At 37.8% G+C, this 24,218-nt stretch overlaps 1 protein-coding gene across 2 annotated transcripts in view; it reads right to left on the reverse strand.

The window, feature by feature from the left end:
- The window catches only part of LOC120517423 (phosphoribosyl pyrophosphate synthase-associated protein 1), a 57,016-nt gene that overhangs the window by 7,927 nt on the left and 24,871 nt on the right, over positions 1–24,218 (reverse strand). For both annotated transcript variants that reach the window (XM_039739750.1, XM_039739749.1), the window contains 2 exons: positions 6,356–6,422; positions 6,089–6,261 (listed from right to left, as the gene is read on the reverse strand). In XM_039739750.1, the coding sequence (XP_039595684.1) occupies positions 6,089–6,261; positions 6,356–6,422 (240 nt within the window). The remainder of the gene's footprint in view (positions 1–6,088; positions 6,262–6,355; positions 6,423–24,218) is intronic.

The raw sequence follows: 24,218 nt of genomic DNA on the forward strand, positions 1-24,218 counted from the left end.
ACCCATGATTCCTATTTACTGCATCCTTGCTTATGTCCATAAATAATACAATAAAACTATCCAACCAATTCACAGACTTGCGAGTTTTTCCTGTGGGAGTTGGACTATGGAGAACTTATTTAGAATGTGAACAGTGTACTGTATGTCATAAATGGTGGTAAACGGTGGAGAACAATATTTGCAAAGTTTTAATGTAAACCCATTTTGGAGATAATTATAATTTGAATTAAATGAGCCTTTGCCATTGCATTTGAGACCTTCATGCCTGTTGCTGTTTTGATTGCTTAATTTTATTTTGCCGTGTCTATGTGTCCTATGATAAGCCAGTTTGAGGGTTATTTTTATTTATGTTATAGCCTATGATTTTGTTCCACCCTTCACATCCCCAGGGTGTAGGTCAACAGACATTAAGATAAAACAATAAAATCAGATTAATGGAAATTCAGACAGCTAAATTGAGTCCAAGTGTTTGCAAAACAGAGTCTGTATTGTTTAAAATAAATAAATAATAATAAAAAAATATATATATATTGCTTCCCAAATTGTGCTACAAAAAACAGAAAGCTGAATTGGACTGACACCATTACAAGTAAATGAAGCACTGACACTTATGTGGACATCACCTTCAAAAGGCCCCACCAAAGGCCTGCTCTGGTTTGATGCTATACCTTCTGTTCAGAGTTATGTACTATCTATTCAAATGATAACAGCCACACATTGACATTTTCCACCCTTTCACCTTGGGAATTCGGGCAGACATAAGCCTCACTTAGTAAACCTGTGTCCTTCAATATCTGAAATGTACACCATGCCCAGTTTATGTTTAAGTTATAGGAGAATTTTATGACCTTTCTGTAATTTTATTGTTCATGTAGGAGTCGGCGGCATGGTCAAAAATTCATATCATGGTATAATTAAAAAGTTAGATTTTTTTAGTACATAACATAAATGTATTTGTATATACTTTTGAGGCTGAAACTTATTTTTAAACATATCAGTAAAACATTTTTGATGAATGCAGTTACTATAGTAATTAAGGTAATTAACATAGGCGTGTCTTTTCTCTGTCAAAACGCTCTGCTACTCAAATAGATTCAACCGCAGGTATTTACCTCTCTTAAAATGATAAAAGTACAGATCCCCCTATTAATTCTCTCCTGCTACTTCTGCTCTCAAGCAGACAGAGCACTAGACATGGCTGCTTCCTACCCCATCTTCCAGTTCTCATCCACTGACTAATCCTGTTGAACAGAATAACACTTTGGGCAACATTCTTCAAGAGGTGGACTCAATTACGACAAACAGTTTACATTCAAGTCTATACACAAAGACATTACTGTTAAGACCCTAATATACCAACATAACATCACATACATTTCCTTTTGAATGCAAGTTGGTTTTATGATTATAACTATTAGCAATTTTTTCACCCATTTGTGGCATACTGGTAAAATTGCTTTCTCAAAATGCACACCAGAAGAATTTTATCTGGCATGCCAGACTTACTATTGTATCACCCACTACTACATATAAGTGACCGTGTCTTAGGGCTGGACGATAGGGACCATAAATCATATCTTGATATTTTGTAGCTGAATGATGATATACATCGCGATATTTTTTCTTCCCATAAAGTAATAACAAAAAGGCAGTTCTGAGTCAAAGCCACAAAAAGTCTCAAATGTCACACAGGCACTTTTACTAACATACAGCTGTAGTGTACATGGGAAATGACTCAAAAGTAAACTATTAACATATATTAAATACTAGTGCTACTTGAATAAAATAAAATGTTCTTTTCCTGCATAACAAAAGACTCATAGCTGTGGAATTAAGAAAATGTAAACAGAAAAGATACATAGTAAAAATAACCAAAGGCCAAGTTGCTCTTTAAAAAGTGGGTTTCCACTGAAGTAGAGAGTTCTTTCTTTAACAAAGTTCTTCATCCTGTGTGTAGTCCTGTACAAACCCTACGACTTTGTTCAAATAACAAAACACGTAACAACTGGCAAAACAAAAGTGACATCTTTCTTAAACAGAAAAAAACGTCCTGGGTGATGTGGGCATCATCCATACCATGTCCTGTAACACACAAAATAAAAACTTATAATCACTTTCATTTTTATGTAAAGAGGCAGATCACTCAAAGGCAAAGTAACATCCATCTGTGTTTAGTAGGGATGTAAAAGATTTAACTGTGTGAAAACTGTTGCGTAATGTGTAACCTACAAATGGTTTTAGTTAAACCATTTTGGTAAAATCACCAGCTAATGAGTGAAACGGATGTATATTTCAGACCTTTTCAATCTCAAACACTTCTGAATTTAAAATGCATCCCTGTCTCTTCTTATGCAGAGTGGTGGCTCTGGTGGCAAGGATTTGCTGGCGGTCGCTGGTTCAAATCCTGTAACCACTGGAACACTTCTTTGGGTACATGAGCAACACCCTTAACTGCAATTGGTTCGTCCTGGGTATGATGTTAACCTGCATCCAGACATGCAGCTTGCCAGGAAAACTTGGTTTGGGATTGGTGGCAGATCTGGCATTCCAGCCGGCGTAAAAACCTTCATGCAGCTCCACATGTCGCGTTTCATGCATGACAGGTGCGGCCACACACTATACACAGCGCATGCTCCCCTTCCCTTTCCTGCCTCTTCTTAGCTGGGGCTCTCATTCAGTGTCCCAATCCTCAGTCTAACACACACATGCACACACTACAATAGGGCTGATATGAAATTGAAACTTTGTTACATAAACGAAGTGGTAGCTGTATAAGTTTAAACATTTCAAATAGATTATCTTGTGGTTAATAGGCATATTCAGCTCTGCAAGTGGTTCTATAAAACTTTTTATTTAACTCTTTTAGGGTGGGCAGAGGGTGAAAAAAAGCTACAAATGTAGATAAAACTCACCATCACATTATATAGGTAGACCCTCTTTGCTTGGAGGACTGTTAGACTCGTTGACTTAATGTCAAATCCCTGTGTGTGTGTGAGTAGCATAGAGTAAACAACGTCTAGAATGGCATTGACATCGGGCAAGACAGTGGAGCGAATGTGCAAAGCAAAACAATCAGTAGATGACATTTTGTGAATATTTTATTATTTCAATTGGACTCTGACTTGTCGGAAATCATCTGGAGATCAAGATCTGAAATGAAAGTGAGGTACTGGCATCACCTGATCAATTCCCAGCTGACGTGCCCAGCCGCTGCCAGATGTCTAACATCCAGCGACAGCACACTGCATGCAGCAACAAACGTTTGCTGTTGATTTATGTGAGAAACTATTGCTTTTTGTGCTTTTTAGAAACCTCAGTTGTTTGGAAAAATATTCAGCACTGGGAGAAAAGGGAAAAACCATAAGTAATATGATAAGCTATTGCTTTAGTAATGTTGTCCCACTTCTCACTTTTTCTCTCATAAAGGCACAGCACAGGTGTATCAGTTTTGTCACATGGTTTGTAACCGGGCAGCAGGCTGGGAAAGCTTCACAGTCTGGGCTGCAGCATGCATTTTCACACACTCTTTTGTACTGCACTTAATGGCGCCTTTGTAAATGGTGGAAAAACTTAGTAGCCCGAATCTTTTGTTGTGACTTGTTTTCTGCATTCTGTACAGAATACATTATTCTGCTGCTCAACTGACACTTTGAACCTGAACCATCTCCAAATAATTGAGCCATTGTTTTTCTTTTTACCAACCACCTCTTCTTTGATAGCTTCCTTTGTGTCTTTATCTGTCTCCATCCTGTCGCTGCCTGCAGGACTTACCGAGTGAAGCGGTGGGGGAGGGATGAGTTGTGTCCAAAGAGGGAAAGAGGTGAGGCTGGGTGAAGTTGTGCGAGAGACAAACGGGAAGAAGAGAAAGGCGAGCCGACGGTTGTAAGAGAAAAATTTTAACACAACATAGACTTGATATAAATGATATTGTCTCATCCCGTATCTCATATGAAAATATGTCGACATTTTTTAAAAACGTGATATATTGCCCAGCCTTACCGTGTCTTTTTCCAAAAAAAAAAAATCACATAATGCAGACACAATCGCTTTTGAAAATCTTCCCATAACAATACGAAGACCATAAGAACTCATTATGTTTGTAAGCCACTTATTAAATGCATGGATTTCAATTTTCTGCTGTAGTAAACATGTACAAAAGATCAATATTCTTCTTGTCAGGATAAATATTCTGCTTTTAGTCACCACTTTTGGAGTGAGGATACAACTTTCTGAAAGAGTACCTGTAAATCAGCCAATTTATGATGTGAAATGTGTGCGACTTTGCCCTCCCCTGACTAAAACTGTGCCAATCTCTGACTGGATGGGTAGAATTTACACCTGACCCAGGTAAAGGAAGTCAGGAGTCAGTGAAAAGTAAGATGCACTTATACAGGGTGTGCCAAAAAGAAGCAACACATTTCTCAAGGTCTTTGTGCAAGGTAGAGGCAGCCGTGTGGGTTGGGGTGGGGGTTCTTTGATAGGCGATCCCTTGTAGTTTTCAGTTGGCAACAAGGCTTGGTCTGTTGCACACCGAGCTTTTGCTGTTGAAGTATTCTTAAAAAAAACAACAAATCCATCATCGCTACGCACCACACCTTCCAAACATACTTCAGCATTCCTCTTAACGGTGACGTCCCAAATCGGAAAACAATTCTTCAGTGGGTGATTAAATTTAGACACACGCGTACAACATTGAACAGAAAATCCTCAGGCCATCCTTGGAATGTATGAACACCTGAAAACATCCAAGCTGTAAGGGCATCAATTTTGCAGTCTCCTAGACGTTCAGCATGCAAAAATGCTTCTGCCTTAGGCATTTCCAACATGCCTTTGACAAAGATTTTGCACGAAGACCTTAATTTCCATCCATACAAAATGATGGTAGAGAGTTGTGAGCAAACATTCTGCAAACTGTTCATCATGATGCCATTGTCATGTGCAGCGACGAGGCATATTTCAATTTAAATGGTTGTGTAAATAAGCAAAGTTTTCGCTATTGGGTTGAAACCAACCACAGACCCCTGCACAGTGAGTCCGTTACAGTTTGGTGTGCCGTTGCAGAATTTGGCATTGTAGGCCCTTACTTTTTTGAGGATGGGGGAGCAATGGACACTGTCACTTCAGAACGTTACATTGAAATGCTAGAGAAATTTTTGCGGCCCCAACTGGAAGAAATGGATGTGGGCGATGCCTAGATTAAACAGGATGGAGCAACAGCTCACACGGCGCAGAGATAAATGCAAATTTTGTGGGAGGTGTTTCCGGGGAAACTGATCTCACTGCATGACAATGCTGGGTGGTCTTCACATTCCCCTGATCTCGTTCCTTGTGATTTCTTCTTGTGGGGCTCTCTCAACTCAAAAGTATATCACCGTCCTCAAAATCCTGAAGCCCTCGAGGACGCTATTCGCCATGAAATCGACGCTATTCCCCTTGAAACGAGGCATGCGAGTGCTCAGAAATCGTCTTTAAGAGTGTATTGCTAACGATGGCCAGCACCCTGAAGACATCATTTTTAAAACACTGTGAAAAAAAAAAACTATTTTATATACCCTTCCTTATGTTGTAATGAAATTTATTTTATCTTGTAGCGTTTTTGTATAATTAACTGATATTCACTCAAATACATTAAAATAATGTCCAACAACATATAAACAATGTAGCTCAAAGTGCTTTACATGATGAAGAAGAGAGGAAAAAGACAAAATAAATAATTAAAATTAGGGAACACTAATTAACATAGAATAAAAGTAAGATCCAATGGCCAGGGAGGACTGAAGAAAAAGGAAAAAAAAAAAAAAACTCCAGACGGCTGGAGAAAAATAGTCACCCTAAAATATCCACACATGGTACACAATTAGGTAAAATAAATAAATAATAAAACAGGCTCACGCAATCTGTTCTTCAAACTATACAATGCTACTGCAGATAATCAATATGAAAAAATGTTACTCAAATACGTTGTCCTTTCCATTTGTCATTACTTCTGCACAATCACAACAATTTGCATATGATTGTGTCAATTAATTCCAGATACAAGTTATCAAGAACACACACACACACACACACACACACCTACCACACTTACCAGCCTTTGCCAACATGGATGCCAGAAGTTTGCAGACAATAGAACCTCGCTTCCTCATCTTGCACTGCTTGCTGTAAGGGAAATAAGGAATGACCCCAATAATGTTTCGTGCGCAGGAGGTTTTGAGAGCATAGGCCATGACCAGCAACTCCATTACTGCTGTGTTTACATCTCTGGAGAAACCAAAAATAGAAGATGATCATTAAATGTTTTGTGAGATGCAGGGAGTTAATGGTGCTGGGTCACCTATAAGGTTCATCTGCTTACCGGGGAATTGTCTGGATGATGAAAATGTCTTGGCCTCGCACCGACTCTTTAATCTCTACACGTGTCTCTGTAAAAGAAGCAATAAAGAGACCGTACTCAACAACTACATACAATATACTGTCAGACTGCCAGAATTTCTCAAGATATTGTTCATCAAGGATGTCAAACTCTGATGTTGAACTGCCCCCAAGGGCTGCAAGATTTTGTTCCAACGACTTTTACAGTTGGTAACTGCATAGAAGTGCTACATAAATATAAATGTTTGTGTTCAGTGTATAAATGATGTTTGTAGTTTCCCTTTTGCATGTATATGAACGTGAGTGTATATGGAAAGGCCATTTCCCATTAACAGAAGATGGAATGGGACAGCAGTACTTACAGCATATTCCTCTGTTCCAGTCATTTGGATTTAAAACACAATCTCGCAAAGCATGGTTTCCTAATTCTATCCACTGACTAACTCAACAACATTTGGAACCACTTTCCAACATCCAGAGATCATTGACTGCCTCAGGAATTTACCATCATTCATCTTGTGTTGCTTCATATTTCATCTCAAGCAGTCCATAAGATAGCCACCTGAACTATTATTTCAGACAGTGGCGTTGCAGCTTTCTGCATATTTACAACATGCACAGTGAGATCATTCGATCACTTTTCTTAGGGAATATGCCATTAGACTTTCATTTTCAAACAGTTGCAAGCAGTTCGGTTAAAGACTGGTTTGTGCCAGTTTTACAAACAAATTCACGTATAACTGTTAACTGTATAAAAAAAACTGGGTGGTCTTTTTTGCACATTAGTTGTGTACTTTGTGATTTATTCATTTTACATGCGTGTGTGGGGGGTGTGTGGCTTGGGTTGCTATGGTCTGTTTATTCAAATTTTTCTCTTTTATAAAGGATGCTAAACAATACTGTATATTCCATATTTTCTACTTTCATTCTGTCAATAGAGTTTTTTTCTGGCAGGTGATTGCTACATACAGTAGCTTAGATTTATGTTGGGACTGGGCAGTGTGGAGACTCGTTCACATTGCATTTTAAATGAGCTGTATAAACCTATTACTGTTCCCAATTTATAAAAACTTCATTTGCCTCAATTTTAAATTGTCTTACTTTTTAAGATTCAGAAGCTTCAATTTTAACTTTTTCCTTAACCAGCAGCCAAACAAGAAGCTGCAAAGTGAGCCAACAGCTAACTTAGACTCTCACACGGCAATTCAATAGGGCCACTACATTCAATTCAACCAATTTCTTAAATAGACATCAATTCTTGGTGCTAATGAAGCAGATTAATTAATGCTTACTGTGTGCTGTCATGCTGCCACACCAGACATTTCTGCCTTATTTCCTTTTCTTTCCTTTTAAAGCAAAATATTTTGCAAACCAGAGCAGGTAAATATTTCTCAGAATTTTGCTTTTTATTCCTAAAATGAAACAATTTAGGATTCTGAATCTTAAAAAGCAATTCATATAAAATTAAGCCAAAAGACAGGTTCCATTAGCTGCACTAATTGGTTAGTGTTTAAAGGAGTAATAGAAATGAAACTCTGTACCTCTGTGGACATCCAGGGTTAGAATTTGACATAGGTTACCCCAGGTAATAAACATGCTCAATCAGCCTTCTCCATGCAAGTTAGCCTATTCTTTATGTGCCATTACACTTTTCTAACTCACCAAATGGCCAGTTCTAATGGCTTTAAATTACCATCTGGAGTGAATTCCTTGCAATATATTTAACACCTTCTTTGAAAGGCATCATTGTGTGTTGTTCACATGCCATTTTGATATTTCACACTACAAACAGATCTTTGTAAATCAGGTGCCTTACTTTGGCTTCACTCAGCAGTTAGCAGATGCTGATGGGCCAGTAAGCAAGTCAAGCGTGAACACAGAGACTCCAGGAGCCACAAATAGAACCATATGTACTGTACCAAACATCTTAAACGGCATCTAGTATCACACTCAATTTAGGCTCCACCAGCTCAAGGAGACTTGGATAATACTGAAGAAAGCAGATAAAATAATTTAAAAGACAATGTTTTACAAGGCCTGTCAAAACTCTTTTTAAGGAAAGGATGCATCCCAGTATGCTCAGGGTTAAACTTATTAACAATTGAGAGGAGTTGTCAGCCTGTAAAAAAACTAGGTATCAAATTAAAATCAATTCAGTAGTAAAAATATTAGTTTTCTTGCTTTTTTTTTTTTTTTTTTAAACAGAAAAAAAAAATCCTTTTGTTACAGTCATATGAAAAAGGTTGGGAACCCCTCTCAGCCTGCATAATAATTGACTCTCCTTTCAACAAAAAAAAAAAAAAAAGATAACAGTGGTATGTCTTTCATTTCCTAAGAACATCCGAGTACTGGGGTGTTTTCTGAACAAAGATTTTTAGTGAAGCAGTATTTAGTTGTATGAAAATTAAATGAAATGTGAAAAACTGGCTGTGCAAAAAATTTGGGTACCTTTGTAATTTTGGTGATTTGAATGCATGTAACTGGTCAGTACTGATTACTTGCAACATCAAATTGGTTGGATTAGCTTGTTAAGCCTTGAACTTCATAGACACGTGTGTCCAATCATGAGAAAAGGTATTTAAGGTGGTCAATTGCAAACTGGGGCAGCACAGTGGCGCAGTGAGTAGCGCTGCTGCCTTGCAGTTAGGAGACCCAGGTTCAATTCCCGGGTCCTCCCTGCGTGGAGTTTGCATGTTCTCCCCATGTCTGCATTAGTTGCACGCAAATGCTCATTTAGACAGCCAGATTCATTTTGGAACAAAGTGCTTTGGACTGATGAGACAAAAATTGAGTTATTTGGTCATAACAACAATAGCACTTTGCATGGCGGAAGAAGAACACCGCATTCCAAGAAAAACACCTGCTACCTACTGTCAAATTTGGTGGAGGTTCCATCATGCTGTGGGGCTGTCTGGCGAGTTCAGGGACTGGGGCCCTTGTTAAAGTCGAGGGTCAGATGAATTCAACCCAATATCAACAAATTCTTCAGGATAATGTTCAAGCATCAGTCACAAACTTGAAGTTACGCAGGGGGTGGATATTCCAACAAGACAATGACCCAAAACACAGTTTGAAATCTACAAAAGGCATTCATGCAGAGGGAGAAGTACAATGTACTGGAATGGCCGTCACAGTCCCCTGACCTGAATATCATCGAAAATATATGGGATGATTTGAAGCAGGCTGTCCATGCTCAGCAGCCATCAAATTTAACTGAACTGTAAAGATTTTGCAGGAAGAATGGTCAAAAATACTTCCATCCAGAATGCAGACACTCATCAAAGGCTATAGGAGGCATCTAGAAGCTGTCATAAACCAGGTTTCCATCCAAGGAGTTTTTGCGAAAAAATATTTAGCGCTTCAAATTTTAGCTGATGGAAATGCTAATTATCGGTAAAATGTTGTACATGTCGACATAATATTTTTCCGTTTAGCGCATAAATTCCATATTGATACTTCAGATGTTGCAAAAACTACATTGGAAACACTTTTTGTCGGAAAAAAGGGCTTTAACACAAATAAATGTGTCACATGATACCTTTTCATCACGTGTAATCAAAACGAGAATAGCGGAGCGGTTCGCATGGTCTGATGGAGACTCGTTATTTCTCATGATGAGCCAATGCAGTAGTGGATAGGCTGGGTCTCCTGCTACTAAAAGGGGTACCTGAACTCCCTCCTAATCAACTGTAGCCTGGGGGGGGTGTCTCAGGATGTCTAAATACAAAAACCGCAAAGGTAATTTACTGTGCCAGTCAAAATATTTAATAAACCGCGTGTTTCATTATCTAAACATTTTTTTCTTATTATTAAATGGCAGATGTTTTAGCATATGAGAAATTCTCTCATTAATATTAACTTTAGTTTTTTTTTTATTAAACGTCGTTATTTTGCATTAATTTAAATTTCAGTTTTAATTAAAAACCTTAAGGGAAGCAGATTACAGTACTATTTCAGTTGTTATCGCACTGACAAGGGAGGTTGAAAGGTAGGCTCACCTGTACAGATCTGATGCTGCAAACACAGCTGCATCATGGGCACTTCCAGGAGTGCCAACGCAAATGTCTCGTTCATGCACCCGTCATCAACAAGGGCCTGGAGAACAATAGATGGCCACCCTTTGCGATTAATGTAATCGCAGTAGCCTCCCGTCGGGGGAAGAATAGGCACATGCGTGCCATCCAGCGCACCATAAATCTGTGGCACAAGATGCACCAAGGAATTGCGGTATGCAATTTCACTGGCCTCCGCTACAGTCGGAAGTCTATAACGCAGCATTAATTTTTCTTTAATACCGGTGCACACAGCATATACACATCGATGGACGGTAGTTTTACTAACCCCGAAAGTTTCTCCAACTACTCTATACTCAGCGCAGGTTGCCAGCTTGTAAAGGGCGATGGCAATCCGCTTTTGGGTTGGAACCGGTGGTCAGTGACAACCTGTGATGGGCGCAACATCAGGACTGATGAATCCACACAACATCTCAAACGTCGTCTGTGTCATTCTAAAATGTTGCAGCCAGAGATTTTCTGTGAAGTGTCTCCCCACCACCTCCTCCCAGAAGGTCTTATTCTGTCGTCTCTCCCATACCTGTGGGTTTCGTTGCACTGGGGTACTTTCTTCGAGCTCTAGGGCTATCAGACAAGCAACTGCTTCATTCTGCTGTCGTCTTCGGATATTATGTACAATTCCAATTATTTGTGAAACTGAAATAACAGTAAGCTGGCAAATTTCAAAAAACTGCCTGAATAATCTCTCCATTTCTTTGTTTAGTGGAGGGTTTGCAACGTGGAAAACAAAAGGTAGATAATTTGCGACATACACAAAATTATGTATGGAAACGGCTCAAGGGCAGATTTTTTTTCGCGATACAACAAAACTTATGCGGCAGTTCGTTTTGGAGGGGATGATGTCATCACGCACTCCATTTTATCGATAAAAAGCCAGTTGGATGGAAACAGACTGAAGACAGCGAATTTCTCACATTTTTTTTTACGTATATTCTGTTTGTCGATAACAAAACGTCGCAAAAAAATGGATGGAAACTTGGCTATATTTGCAAAAGGAGGCTAAACTAAGTATTGATGTCATATCTCTGTTGGGGTGCCCACATTTATGCACCGGTCTGATTTTGTTATGATGCATAATGCATATTTTCTGTTAATCCAATAAACGTAATGTCACTGCTGAAATACTACTGTTTCCATAATGCACGTCATATATTAAAAGGAAGTGGCTACTTTGAAAGCTCAGCCAATAAAAAATAAAAATCCAAAGAATTAAGAGGGGTTGCCAAACTTCTTCATATGACTGTAGTTTACTGCCAATAGCTTAAAAACAACACTTGAAACCTAAAGGTATTCAATTTACAGAGCTGTCTCAAGAAAAAATGTTTTTGGTGCACAAGTTCTTATTCTTTATGTCACACTTTTGCCATGTCCAGCTTACAGAAGAACAGAGGAAGCAAAGTAGGTAGATGAACATGAGATGAAAATGCCAGAACAAAGATCACTAGTAACTACATAATCAAATGTAATCAATCAGTCTGAAAAGATGGAAAAATTACAGATTATTCTAATACTAGATAGCAAAAAAACTACTTTGTCCTCTCAGATGTCTATACATATTCCCCATACCTTTTCTAAGGCTAAGCCCAGAGACCCTGAGAAAGAAGCTCATTTCTGCTACTTATATTTGCAATCTGGTTCTTTCAGTCACTAACCAAAGTTCAAGCGCATAGGTAAGGGTAGGAACACAAATCAACCATTAAATCATGGATTTTGCTCTTTGGCTCAGCTCTCTCATCACCGCAACTGACTGCTGATACTGCTCAGATCCATCTGTCGATATCTTAGTCCTTTCTTCTTTCACTTGTGAATAAGACTCAGAGATATTAACACTCCACTTGAAGAAGCACCTCCTCCCCAATACGGCGAGAGCACTCTACCTTTTTTCCTAATGAGAACCATGACCTCAGAATTGGAGGTGCTGATCCTCATCCTTACAGTTTCAAGCCTGGCTGCAAACTGGACCCCTCCTCCCATTGGTTGCAAACAGAAATTCTGTCCATAACAATAATATACAAGATCAGTAACAAAGGGCAACCCTGGACAAGTCCTACAGCTACTAGGAACAAGTCAGGCTTACTACCGGCATTATGAAACAAACTCTCGCTCCAGTTGTACAGGAACCGAATGACCTATAGCAGGCCAGGTAACCCATATTCTCTAAACACAACACACCCTAAGTGACACGGTCATATGCCTTTTCCACATTCATGAAACACACACAGACTGGTTGGGTATACTCCCATGAACCCTTTTTGAAGGGTTAGCCATGAGGGTAAAAGGCTAGTCCAGGGTTGCACGAGAGGAACAAAATCTGCATTGTTCCTCTTGAATTTGAGGCTCAACCACCAGACAGACCCCCCCTTCTACCACCCTGGCATATACCTTCCCAAACGTGACCAATGGACCCACCACTTACAGAGAGAGATCCATAAGGGTCTGGTGCATTGTGGTTTGGGTGACAGTCAAAAGCAAAGGACATTAAGAACTTAATCTCAAATGCTTAAACATGAAAAACTTTTGTGAACATTTACTTTATCTGTGCTATTAACCAGCTTTTTCCCCACAAGAGGAGGGTAGGAAAGACTACTCACCTGGCAATGGGTACAAGGCAGCATTTAACCCTGATGGGCCAATAGTCCAACAAGTCTATCACAAAGCACAAGCACCTGAAACTTTGGACTGAGGGCAATTAGAAAAACTATAATAAATGAGGCAACATGAAAATACATTTGTCCAAATCCTGTAGATTATATAAATGAGTTAAACAAAAACACATTTCATCTGATGAACGGAATTCAATAAACACAACCAATTAACATATTTCAGGGCTTTCCTTTTGCCATTATATATGAATATTGAAATACAATGACTGAATTACAAAAACAAATTCTTGAAAAATTTCCATGTTAAAGAAATTAGTAAACAATGAACAACTTTAAAGTGCTTCCTTTTCCTTCACAGCTATGAAAAACTGGTGACAATGCAACAACAATGAAGGAAAGAGCTGCACCACAGATCTCTAACAAACTGAGAATAATCAGATCAATGAAAATAATTGCAAAATAAAGTGAAATCGCATGGTCTTATTTCCATAAGCTTTCTGAGTTATAATGAATGTCCTATATCTGACCTACAACATTCATTTGTAAGATATTGTGAAAAAGATGAGAAATGTTACCATTTTCTCAGGAGAGAGTGCATTTTGACCCTTTGATACAGCTAAACAAGCAGCTACATAATTGTAAATGACAAGTCATGCTCTGCAATAAACGTGTCAATACATATTTTTTGATTTCATACACTGCCTGGCATAGTAGCTGTAGTGCCTGTCGCTCCTTGCAGTGTTGATGTAAATTAGACAGTATGTATTACTGGCCTGTGCATTTGATTTGCCTCATGTAATAATAGTACTCTTTCTCCACTTTTGCTGTACTGTGGCTTCTTTAAACACACAGTGTAGAAACACTGGACAGATCTATTTAAATTTATGACAGCAAGTGCCAAGGTGTTGTCTTTTACCCTCCATTTTCTGCCAACCACGACCACTGCTGTTTATTTTCATGAATCTATTCTATTGTCCTTGTGTCTTTTTCACCTTTAACTAAACTTTGATCTTGAGTGGAGACTTTGAGTTCATTTTCATATGCCGCTGATAATTATTTAAGAAATGGTTACAAGATTATGCTAATATCTTTATAGAAAGTATAAGTGGTCAAAATAACAATTATATCACTAGCAGCCCTTTCAGTTGAAGTTGATTTGGAAGTATACCCCATTAAATAAAACATCCAAATATGACAACACACATTGGAAAAAACAAAATACAACACTTAACATAAAAACCATTGCATCAATCATAAGACAAAACAGACTTTTTCTGTAATTTGACCAGATCAAATAAATCATTCATCCCACAAGAGCTACCTTTTTCATTACCTTTCCAGTTCTTACATTTAAAAGGAAGAGATACTACTCGCCCCACACCACTCATTTTTTAAGGCTCTCATCTGCAATGCACAATGAACAATGTTCAACTGTCAGAGACTTGATAATGTACCTTTCTATTTACGACCATCGCCTTTTTACCCCCTTGTATTTTCTGATGGCTTCAAGGTTTCCTTTTTCCTATAAGGTCCTGGTTGTTGCCACACTACCTTAAGGCTGGCTGCTTGATCTCTCTCTTCCTTTTTCTTTCTCAGGCAGGATTTTTTAAATATCTAAAAATTGCCCCTTGGACTCTCTAGGCCAAATTAAGGAGACCCCTCCATAAACAATTGCTTATTCTTTCCTTGCAGTTTTCACCATGAATAATAAGAAAAGGGATCATATAATAAAAACAAATTATATATGTTAACATATATGTTATCTCACACCCTTTTAATGTAGCTTGTTATATGATTAGGTGACTGGTTAAAATGCATCCCAAACACACAGTGTTATGAGCTTTTGGAAGAGTTTCTGGGGCTATGCAAATTTCTTTGGTAAACCACAAATATTTAAAATTTGATTTCAGAACACATGGGACTAAAATATACTGTAATTTTCTCATTAAATTAATTTCTGAACCTAGCTCCACCATTTTCAGCACATGATGCTATGACACAACAATGAGTTATAAAGGACTGTGTCCTGAAAGTTGCTAATGTAAAATTGTTAGCACAACTGATATTAAGATCGGCACTGCATGTAATACTTTGTCCAAGACTATGGATATTATTCAAAATTTATCTTGATAGTGGTCTTCTAGTTCTTTGGTTACCCACTCTTCGCTATTGTACTTCTGACTTTTGATTTTTGTTTTTCGCTTATTTGTACGGTTTAACAATAACATTTTAGACCTGCTTTGTTTAACAGTAACATTTTATCTCCTGATCCATCCTTTTGTTAGTGTTGATAGGCTCAATATAGTCATATATATATAAAATACAGTGAAATTCTTATTTGCAGGTCAGTCATCATCCAACCAGCTATATCCTAACACAGGGTCATGATATTAAGATCAGCACTGCATGTAATACTTTGTCCAAGACTATGGATATTATTCAAAATTTATCTTGATAGTGGTCTTCTAGTTCTTTGGTTACCCACTCTTCGCTATTGTACTTCTGACTTTTGATTTTTGTTTTTCGCTTATTTGTACAGTTTAACAATAACTTTTTAGACCGGCTTTGTTTAACAGTAACATTTTATCTCCTGATCCATCCTTTTGTTAGTGTTGATAGGCTCAATATAGTCATATATATATATAAAATACAGTGAAATTCTTATTTGCAGGTCAGTCATAATCCAACCAGCTATATCCTAACACAGGGTCACGGGGGTCTGCTGGAGCCAATCCCAGCCAGCACAGGGCGCAAGGCAGGAACAAACCTTGGGCAGGGCGTTAGCCCACCCAGGGCGCGCGCACACACACCCACACACTAGGAACAATTTAGGATCACCAATACACCTAACCTGCATGTCTTTGGACTGTGGGAGGAAATCCATGCAGACACGGGGAGAACATGCAAACTCCATGCAGGGAGGACCCAGGAAGCGAACCCAGGTCTCCTTATTGCAAGGCAGCAGCGCTAACAATGCGCCAACCATGCAGCCCCTTCTTATTTGCATGTGCTAATCAACTTGCAACCGTCATCACTCTCTGGAGCCATATCAGTGAGTAATACTACCTTATCTGGAAATGTCTGTCTTTTATACCTCAATATATCTATTATTGCTTTAATTAAATGGTAGAACAGGTATAGAACAGGTAGAGAATATATTTATAAATCTAAAAGAAAAACAGAAAATAACCTCCTTGCTTGCTTATCTTTAATATGTTGTAGGAAAATGTCATGCGAGAAGAAGACTTGAGTTGATACAGAGAGAAAGTATAAACTGCAGAAGATGCATCAAGAATTGAACCTAAATCACTGCAGCACTGATGTAACAGCATCAGTTATAATGCTACATATTAATCTGATCAGCTTACATCAATATCATTCAAGGAAAATATTGGGTCTTTTGCCCACATAAGTATAAATAACCTGATTTTTAAGCATGCAGTGTGGTAGAACAGCAGATGCAAAAATCTTTAAGGGTGCTTTCACATCCTGAATATCAGAAAAAATTTATAAAAATTATGACAAGTTTAACTCCCCGAGTAGAGTTCAGTTTGGTAAATATAAAAGCTCAATTCAAAGTTAAGTGCACAACAAAAATAAACAAACCATTAAAATACATAAATAAAAGTCTGTTCTTCTTGGGCAAATTCCAAATTGACCCTGGTATTGCTTTGTCTTCAGAAGTCACTCACTCAAATTAAAGCTAAATGAAAGAATGAATAGGGCTTTTGGTGACAGTGTACTTCTGTGGGAAACGTTTTCTTGGCACTCATCAGGTCTCTAAATACCAATTGATTGTCATTTGAATGTCACAACTTAACCAAGTATTGTTGATGACCATGTGTGTCCCTTTATTGCTGCAGTCTACTCTTTTTTAAATGGATATTACCAGCAGGATAATGCGTTATGTCACAAAGCACACATTATCGCAAGCTGATGCCTGAAACGTAAAGTTAATTCAGCCTACTCCAATGGCCTGCATAGTCTCCAGACCTCAACTGCAACAGAGCACCACTTGGAGGAACAGCAGGCTCACGGAAGAATGTGTGGAAAAAAGAATCTGCTGGAGCAGCTTAATTCTATCATGTCAGCATATTCCCAGCGCTTTTTGGAATCCATGCTTCAAAGAATTCAGGCTATTATGTAAACAAAACAGAGTTCTACATAGTACTGGGCAGGTGCACCTAATGAAGTTGTAAAGTTTTTTTACATTATACATGGCTAACATGCTTTTGAGTTCTGTTTACATTAAAAAATATTAGTACTCATTCTAGTGCCAAATGTTAATATAAGCATAAACACTTTAAAATAAAAAAATGCATCCTTACTGTATAAAGGCCAAAAGTCCACACAACTGTCATTATCAAGTTCTTCCATGTGAACCCTGATTACACTGAGGACTGATTTTGAGGTCATTTATGTTAGGTAGAATGCCTACAGGGGGCTGGGCAGTCTTGTGGCCTAGGAACCCCTGCAGATTTTATTTTTTTCCCCTTTTCCCTTCCCTTTTTCCCTCCCTGGCCATCGGAACTTCCTTTTATTCTATAGTGTTCCTGAATTCTATTGTCTTATTTATTTTGTCTTTTTTCATGATGTAAAGCACTTTGAGCTACATCATTTGTATGAAAACGTGCTATAGAAATAAATGATGTTGTAAAAATGATCTCAAAGGCAATGGACCTTAAAATGTATTTTGATTTTGGTCAAGAGCTCATTTGGTTATTGCGGCGTGCGCCCCCCTACGTGAAGATATGAAAAAAAGAAATCAAGAATAGAAAATATGAAAAATACATCTATTGAAACCAAAACAAATTAAATGAAACTACATGCTGATACTAGAAAAATAAATAGAGTTAGATAAATGTCAATAAAAGTTAAGTAGGTATAATAAAACTTGTAGCGGTGTATCGGCAGCAAAAAATACAGGAATAAATTTTATTAGGGTTTCAAAAAAAGTTAGGGGGCGCGATTAAAACCGTTCTGAAAACTCGGGTTGCAAATACTTCGAGGTTGAAAATGCTGGGTTATTGCAATCTATTTTTAGCCGTCAAACGTCAACTAGACAAATTAAGAAAACGGAATAGAAAAGGCACAACTTTTATTATTCAAATTCATTTAAAAAATACAAGGCCGTCACTGATAAAGAGTCAAGGTGCGAGTGAAGCCTCTTATTTATGGTAAGTTGCTTCCTGTGAATTATAAATCGAACTAGATAAAGCAGATACAGAAACGTTTAACTTGGACAACTGTGTCTTGTAAACTGTAGCATACTTCTGCAATAAAACATACATAACACCACCAAAAGCAATGTACCCACAGACTGAGCAATGGGATAAAAGCTATACAGAAAGCAGAGTTACTAGCTGGACCCATGGGGTTATAGAAACAGAATGAGCACTTAGATGCAGTTTCATGTAAAGACCTGCTGGTTTAGCTATACAAATAAAAAGTGGCAACAGATTCATGTTAACCTACTGCTCAGTTTACTCTTTAATTAACCATGCACAGCCAGAAGATAAAGCAAGACATGAACAGTGACATTTAAAGACTTAAGATATCCCAGCTGACTCCTGTCAATTTGCTCTTGGCAGCATTTGACAGGCAAGCAACGTGAGGAAAATGCACACTCTGGCAGAAGGACAGCAATGTGTAGTTTTTTTTTTTTACAGAAGTAGAGTAAAAATAAGCTATGTTAGAGCAATTGCATTGGATTGCATGTTGATCCGTTTCTTCCACACAGGGTATATACAATATAGAGAGCATGCATGACACCTGGGATAGCAGGGGGTGGGGAGTGTTAAGAGCAACGCGCTATAGGTTATCAGATTAGAGCCAATTATGGCTTTTTATAAATGCAGCCACCTTCACCAGCTGTGCATCATGCATTTTCACAGGACTTTTTCCAAGGTGGATGAGGGGGTGAGGGGTTAGTGTTGATTGCATCTTTTTATAAACTAGTCACCAGTTGTCTGTTTATAGCACATCTCTACTAGAATCTATAAATTCTATAGGAAGTTATAACTTTACTTAACAAACATTGGAAATGAAACTAGAAAATAGAAATATAATTTAAAAATTGCTTAATTTTTTCATCCCTATAATGCAACTGGATAATTTCCATGTTTTTGACTAGATGGTGAAATATCACTCTCTCTGCCTTTGGGGGGTTGAGCTGGGGAAAGGGGTTCTGTGCTGCAAGCCTTGGCAACTATTTATGTTTTTAGTGGGTCAATACCACACAAATGAGGGTTTGAAGCACTTGTTGTAAATCTTCACTGTCAAGTTGCATTTCCTTTGGACAATTTAAAAAAAAAAAAAAAGATATGCATTTGGTGAGTGGAAAGGATAACACTTATAATAACCCCCATTAAAGCAACTTAAGCTAGTTTTTCCACTGCTATGTCAGTTTTGTTGATGTTCACTTTTAGGTTTCCTAGTGTCCATAACCTGGGTTTGAGACATGAAAAAGTCACTATGCTGCTTTTCCAGTGGCAACACTCAGCAACCAAGCTTTTATATGAACATTGCCAACATCAAAATTGACAAAAATGAAACTTCAATCCCCAGTTTGGGGGGGTTGGGGGTATAACAGAACATCTTTCATGTGAGCATAACATTCATCTGAAAAGGTCTATTTTGTGCCTGGTCTCCAATATGTTACCAAGATGAGATTTAGAAAATATGACATCTTTCAAGAAAGATTTTCTATTATTTGTTCAAAATGAATATTTTATTATGTTAGTCTGTGCTGATGATAGACAACAAATTTTTAAGCAAAAGGAAGCATACAAAGAATTCAGTCTCTTCATAATTTGAAGATTTTTGATCACGTTACCTCTTAATCTCAGATTCCTCTCCAATTCTCATAATTCATACTCCACATTCTTGGAATTAGTATATCTTCTCTTAACTTTCATTTATGCTGTTATGTGCATTTTGTAATATGTAAAGGACAACTGTACACCATGTTCCAGAAATGGACTTTGGCGTAAGCTGCCCTGACCTGAACGCTAAACAACGGGATAATATAATATAACTTTCAATAAACCCTTTTAATCTCTCTTGTACACTGTGTGGCTGAGAGCAGGTATAAGTCCACAAAGATTCAGCAGACTCTTTCAAAATGTTCCTTCTGCTAGATCCACACATGTAACTGCGCAAATACAGCAGTATTTTTACTTCCTACATTAAAGGCATTACACGTATTTACATTTAATCCTATTTGCCACAAATGGGCATAATTACTGGACTTAATCCATACAGAGTTTAGGTGTTGGATTGGAACTGGAAAAAATGTAATGCCCTGAACAAGGTTTTTAACAGATTTTCTTTCTTGCTGCCACCTTCTTCTAATGGTCTGTTCCCCTACTGCATCATGAACTCTCTCTAAGTATTTTACTCCTACCATCTCAACTGATATGACCAGTGATGAGTGCACCTTTGACCATTCTTTCAATAACTGATGACCAAGTGAGGAAACAACTGAGGAGGCTACACACAGAAAAAAAGACACAAGACCAGATGTGAATATTCCTCAAGTACTTAAGGCCTGCAAGGTCCCTCTTTGTGATATCATTTTCTAACTGTTCAGTCTGCCATTAAATCTTGCCTGAAGATGGAGCCTGAGTTGCCTTGAAAGCTTGCATATTGTAATCTTTTTAGTTAGCCAATAAAATGTGTCATTTTGCTTGACTTCTCACTACATTAACGCTCCAGAAAGTGCTGCTGCTTTGGAAAACATCCTGTATTGTTCAGTTCCCAAAAAAAAGGCACCCTTTCACTTAATCCTTCACATCTTCTACATCACAGTGATGGTCAAAACGATCTCCTATGATGTGGTGTGTTGGACTGGTAACTTAAGGGACACACTATGGACCACCTGGAAGTAGTGGCAAAGGAGAGAATGTAAACAAAACTGAGTGCCACTATGAATGATACTGCTCATTCTCTCTTTGACACACTAACTTTCAGCCTATGAATTATTCAGCAGAAGTGTGTCAAGAAATGCTTCTTTGGCTCCTTTATACCAACAACAATACACCTTTATAATCCCTCACTGTTAACTATGACTGCTAAGTCAGGCGTTTGTCTCTCTTTTCAATTTCTTCCTTTTTAGTCATTCTGGTGTGTTCAGACAATAGTGTGTGTGTGTTTGTGTGTGTGTATGACTAAATTACGTATTTATTTTTAAAAGTTGCTATAAAAAGTCCAATTTCCCCCTGGGGACAAATAAAGTTCTATCGATCTATCAACAGGCAGAAATTTACTTTTGTGTGTGTCACCCTGAGAAAGTCCAGTAAGCTCAGAGTTTGAAAAGAGTCTTGTTTAAAAGTAAGCCAAGTACGGTATCTGAGGGACAGGATATAAGCAGTGGGCAAGAAAGAGTGAAGGTACATGAGGCAGGTATCTTGCTATTTGTCATGTAGTGTAGGCTGAGACAGAGCAAGAGGACAGGGCTTGTGTGGGAAAGCGAGATCATGTAAAGTGTGCTTTTTGCTACTTTTCTTTTTACACCACTGCCCACAAGAGTGAGTCAGACATTTTAAGAGTTCAGGGCTAAGAGGGTCTTGTGTTTCCGACTGCTTTATCTTGCTCATTTTTGCAGCATGGCAAGCTGCATCTAGTGAAACAGAGAATATGAGCAGCTCTTGTTGTGCCAAAAAAAGGGCATCATCACATGCCACAGCTATTTTAAATTTTTGCATTCTTTTTTTATTCTCTGACTCCAGGTCACCCAAAAATGAATTTGCACAAGACTAAATTTGCATTGGTGGAGGTTCTACTATGTTATCTGCATGGCTGCAGAGATCTCCCAGCTGTCCAACAGGAAGACAATACACTGTGAAACCATATGGTGCAGGAGCAAGCCTATGCGTTTTCTTGTTCTAATAATTAGGGCAGGTGCCACAATGACTCCTGTTTAAGTGAGGATGACTTTAAAGATGACCTGCTGGAGCTCTTCAACCCTACTCGGCTCACCAGAGGTACCACAGTTGTCATTCAGCTCCAGATGACAACAATACCAGTTGGATATATCAGACAGAGACCTACTTGTCTCTGTTACTCTACACTGGCATCTCCTCCCACACCTCTTTTCCTTAACAGATGTAAGCATCCCCCAGCGATCCTATACATCAAGGATGAGTACTACTACAAGGAGCCATTTTTGAGGAAATGTATTTTTTAAGTTTTAAATTATTTAAAAAGCTTAAAAAAAAAAACCAATTAGTTGCTTTACATCTGCTTACTCTTTCTAAACACATGTGTTTGGTGTTAATTACACTTGTGCCCTCATTGGGCTTTTTTTGCGCTGTTACCCATGTATTATATAGCCAGCTGTCTGCATACGTAGATTAACTATCAGATGCCTCTAGGCCTTCACCTGCTTCCCTACATGATTTTTTTGCAAGTCCCTTGTGTACATTAACAGCCCAATCTCTGCTTGTGGATAAACTTTTAGATAACAACCCACTTGCTGTGCATTTTTCTTAGTGTATCCTTGCAGTATGGTAAAGTCTCTAGTGAAGCATCTAGCTTCAAAGAATGAGAATTAATTAAATTAAGAAGTACTCATCTAAATTATCTTTTACTCTTTATTTCTCCATCTTTGATTCCTTTTACAATTATAAATATAAATTAATTCAAATAAAGAAAAATTAGCTTGCTGACTACAGTTTAGCACCCCCTCCCCCTTCAATATATGTACTCTTCAACTGTTTAACTTTCAAGCACTGACATCCGCTCTCTCAAACACATTCACCATTGGGACTCTGCCAATGACAGGGCAGCAAAAGCCCCAGACACAGGGGAGTGGGAGGCTGGACTGGCAATTTCTAAAAATTGTTGATAGCAATCAAACAAGCTTAAAAGCAAACAGGAATGATGGGGGGAAAAAAATCCCAAAACAATCATCACCAAGGAAACAAAAGACAACTTCCAACAAATAATAACCACAATGATTAAGAGTGCCACACAGCAAATGCCTATGTACATCGGTTTGTCAATGAAGCCACTACAAAGCATTAACATCCTAAAAACATAATATGACAATACATACTACATGAAAACATTTAAATATGGTTGTGTTAATAGTTCCAACTCCCAATGTGCTCATATACAAAAGAAAATGACATTTTCAGGGGTGATAGAAGAACATATGAATTTGTATTTAATATGCAACAATTAAATAAATATCCCTAACCACCCTTGGCCTTTTTTGCTAGGTAACTTAGTGAGTTCATAGAAGGTTCAAAATAATAAAAAGATTACCTCAAATAAAAAGGCTCCACTTGTCAATTAGTCATTTACACAAATACTGTATAGGTCACCATGCTGCACACACAAATTAGTTATTCAACTTGTATAGTTTAGCACTGTAAGAAATGAATGACACTGCATTTACAGTAACTTAGTTTCTATTACTGTTCAATACTGTTCTGTAAACAGCTTATGTTTCCATGAATATGAAATCTCCTTCTATCAATGTTCTAATTAATTAATCCAGTTTACATTAGATTTTTAAATGGAAGTGCAGACTAAAATAAATTTGAAGAAAGATGTAGAATTATATGTAGATGCAGAGTTAGAGTTGAACAGTGTTCAGGACAGCTCTGTAAACAGCTTATATTTCCAGGACTATGAAATCTCCTATCGATTTTCTAATTAAATTTATCCAGTTCATAAGACTTTTAAAAAGGATGAGCAGATTAAAAATACATTTTGGAGGAAAGATGTAGAATTAGCAGTGTGGAAACTGGAACTGCTGTGATCTTGTAACACAGTCAGGAAAAAAAAAATACCTAAAGCACAACTGGAGATAACATTTTACTTTAACTGAAAGATTACCATCTTCAGAGTACCACTTAATGTAGAATGTTGGCTAGAACTATGGTGGAAATTAAGAGTAAATTTCTGTATTTTGGAAGAGTAAAAAATAAACTTAAAGCGCATTCAATAATGAGCTTCCCTTATAGTTATACATTGTTCTATAAATATTTCCTAGTATACCGTGTATAGGAATGGAAGGAATTCACACATTAGAATGTAGTACTAGGGTGTTGTACCATGTTAGCCATTATGAATGTAGAGAAAAGCCAAGAAAAATGACACCTTTTATTGGCTAACTAAAAAGATTACAATATGCAAGCTTTCGAGTCATTTTGCTTGGCTT

This window comes from Polypterus senegalus, chromosome 17 (assembly GCF_016835505.1).
Source record: "Polypterus senegalus isolate Bchr_013 chromosome 17, ASM1683550v1, whole genome shotgun sequence".
Taxonomy (NCBI): domain Eukaryota; kingdom Metazoa; phylum Chordata; class Cladistia; order Polypteriformes; family Polypteridae; genus Polypterus; species Polypterus senegalus.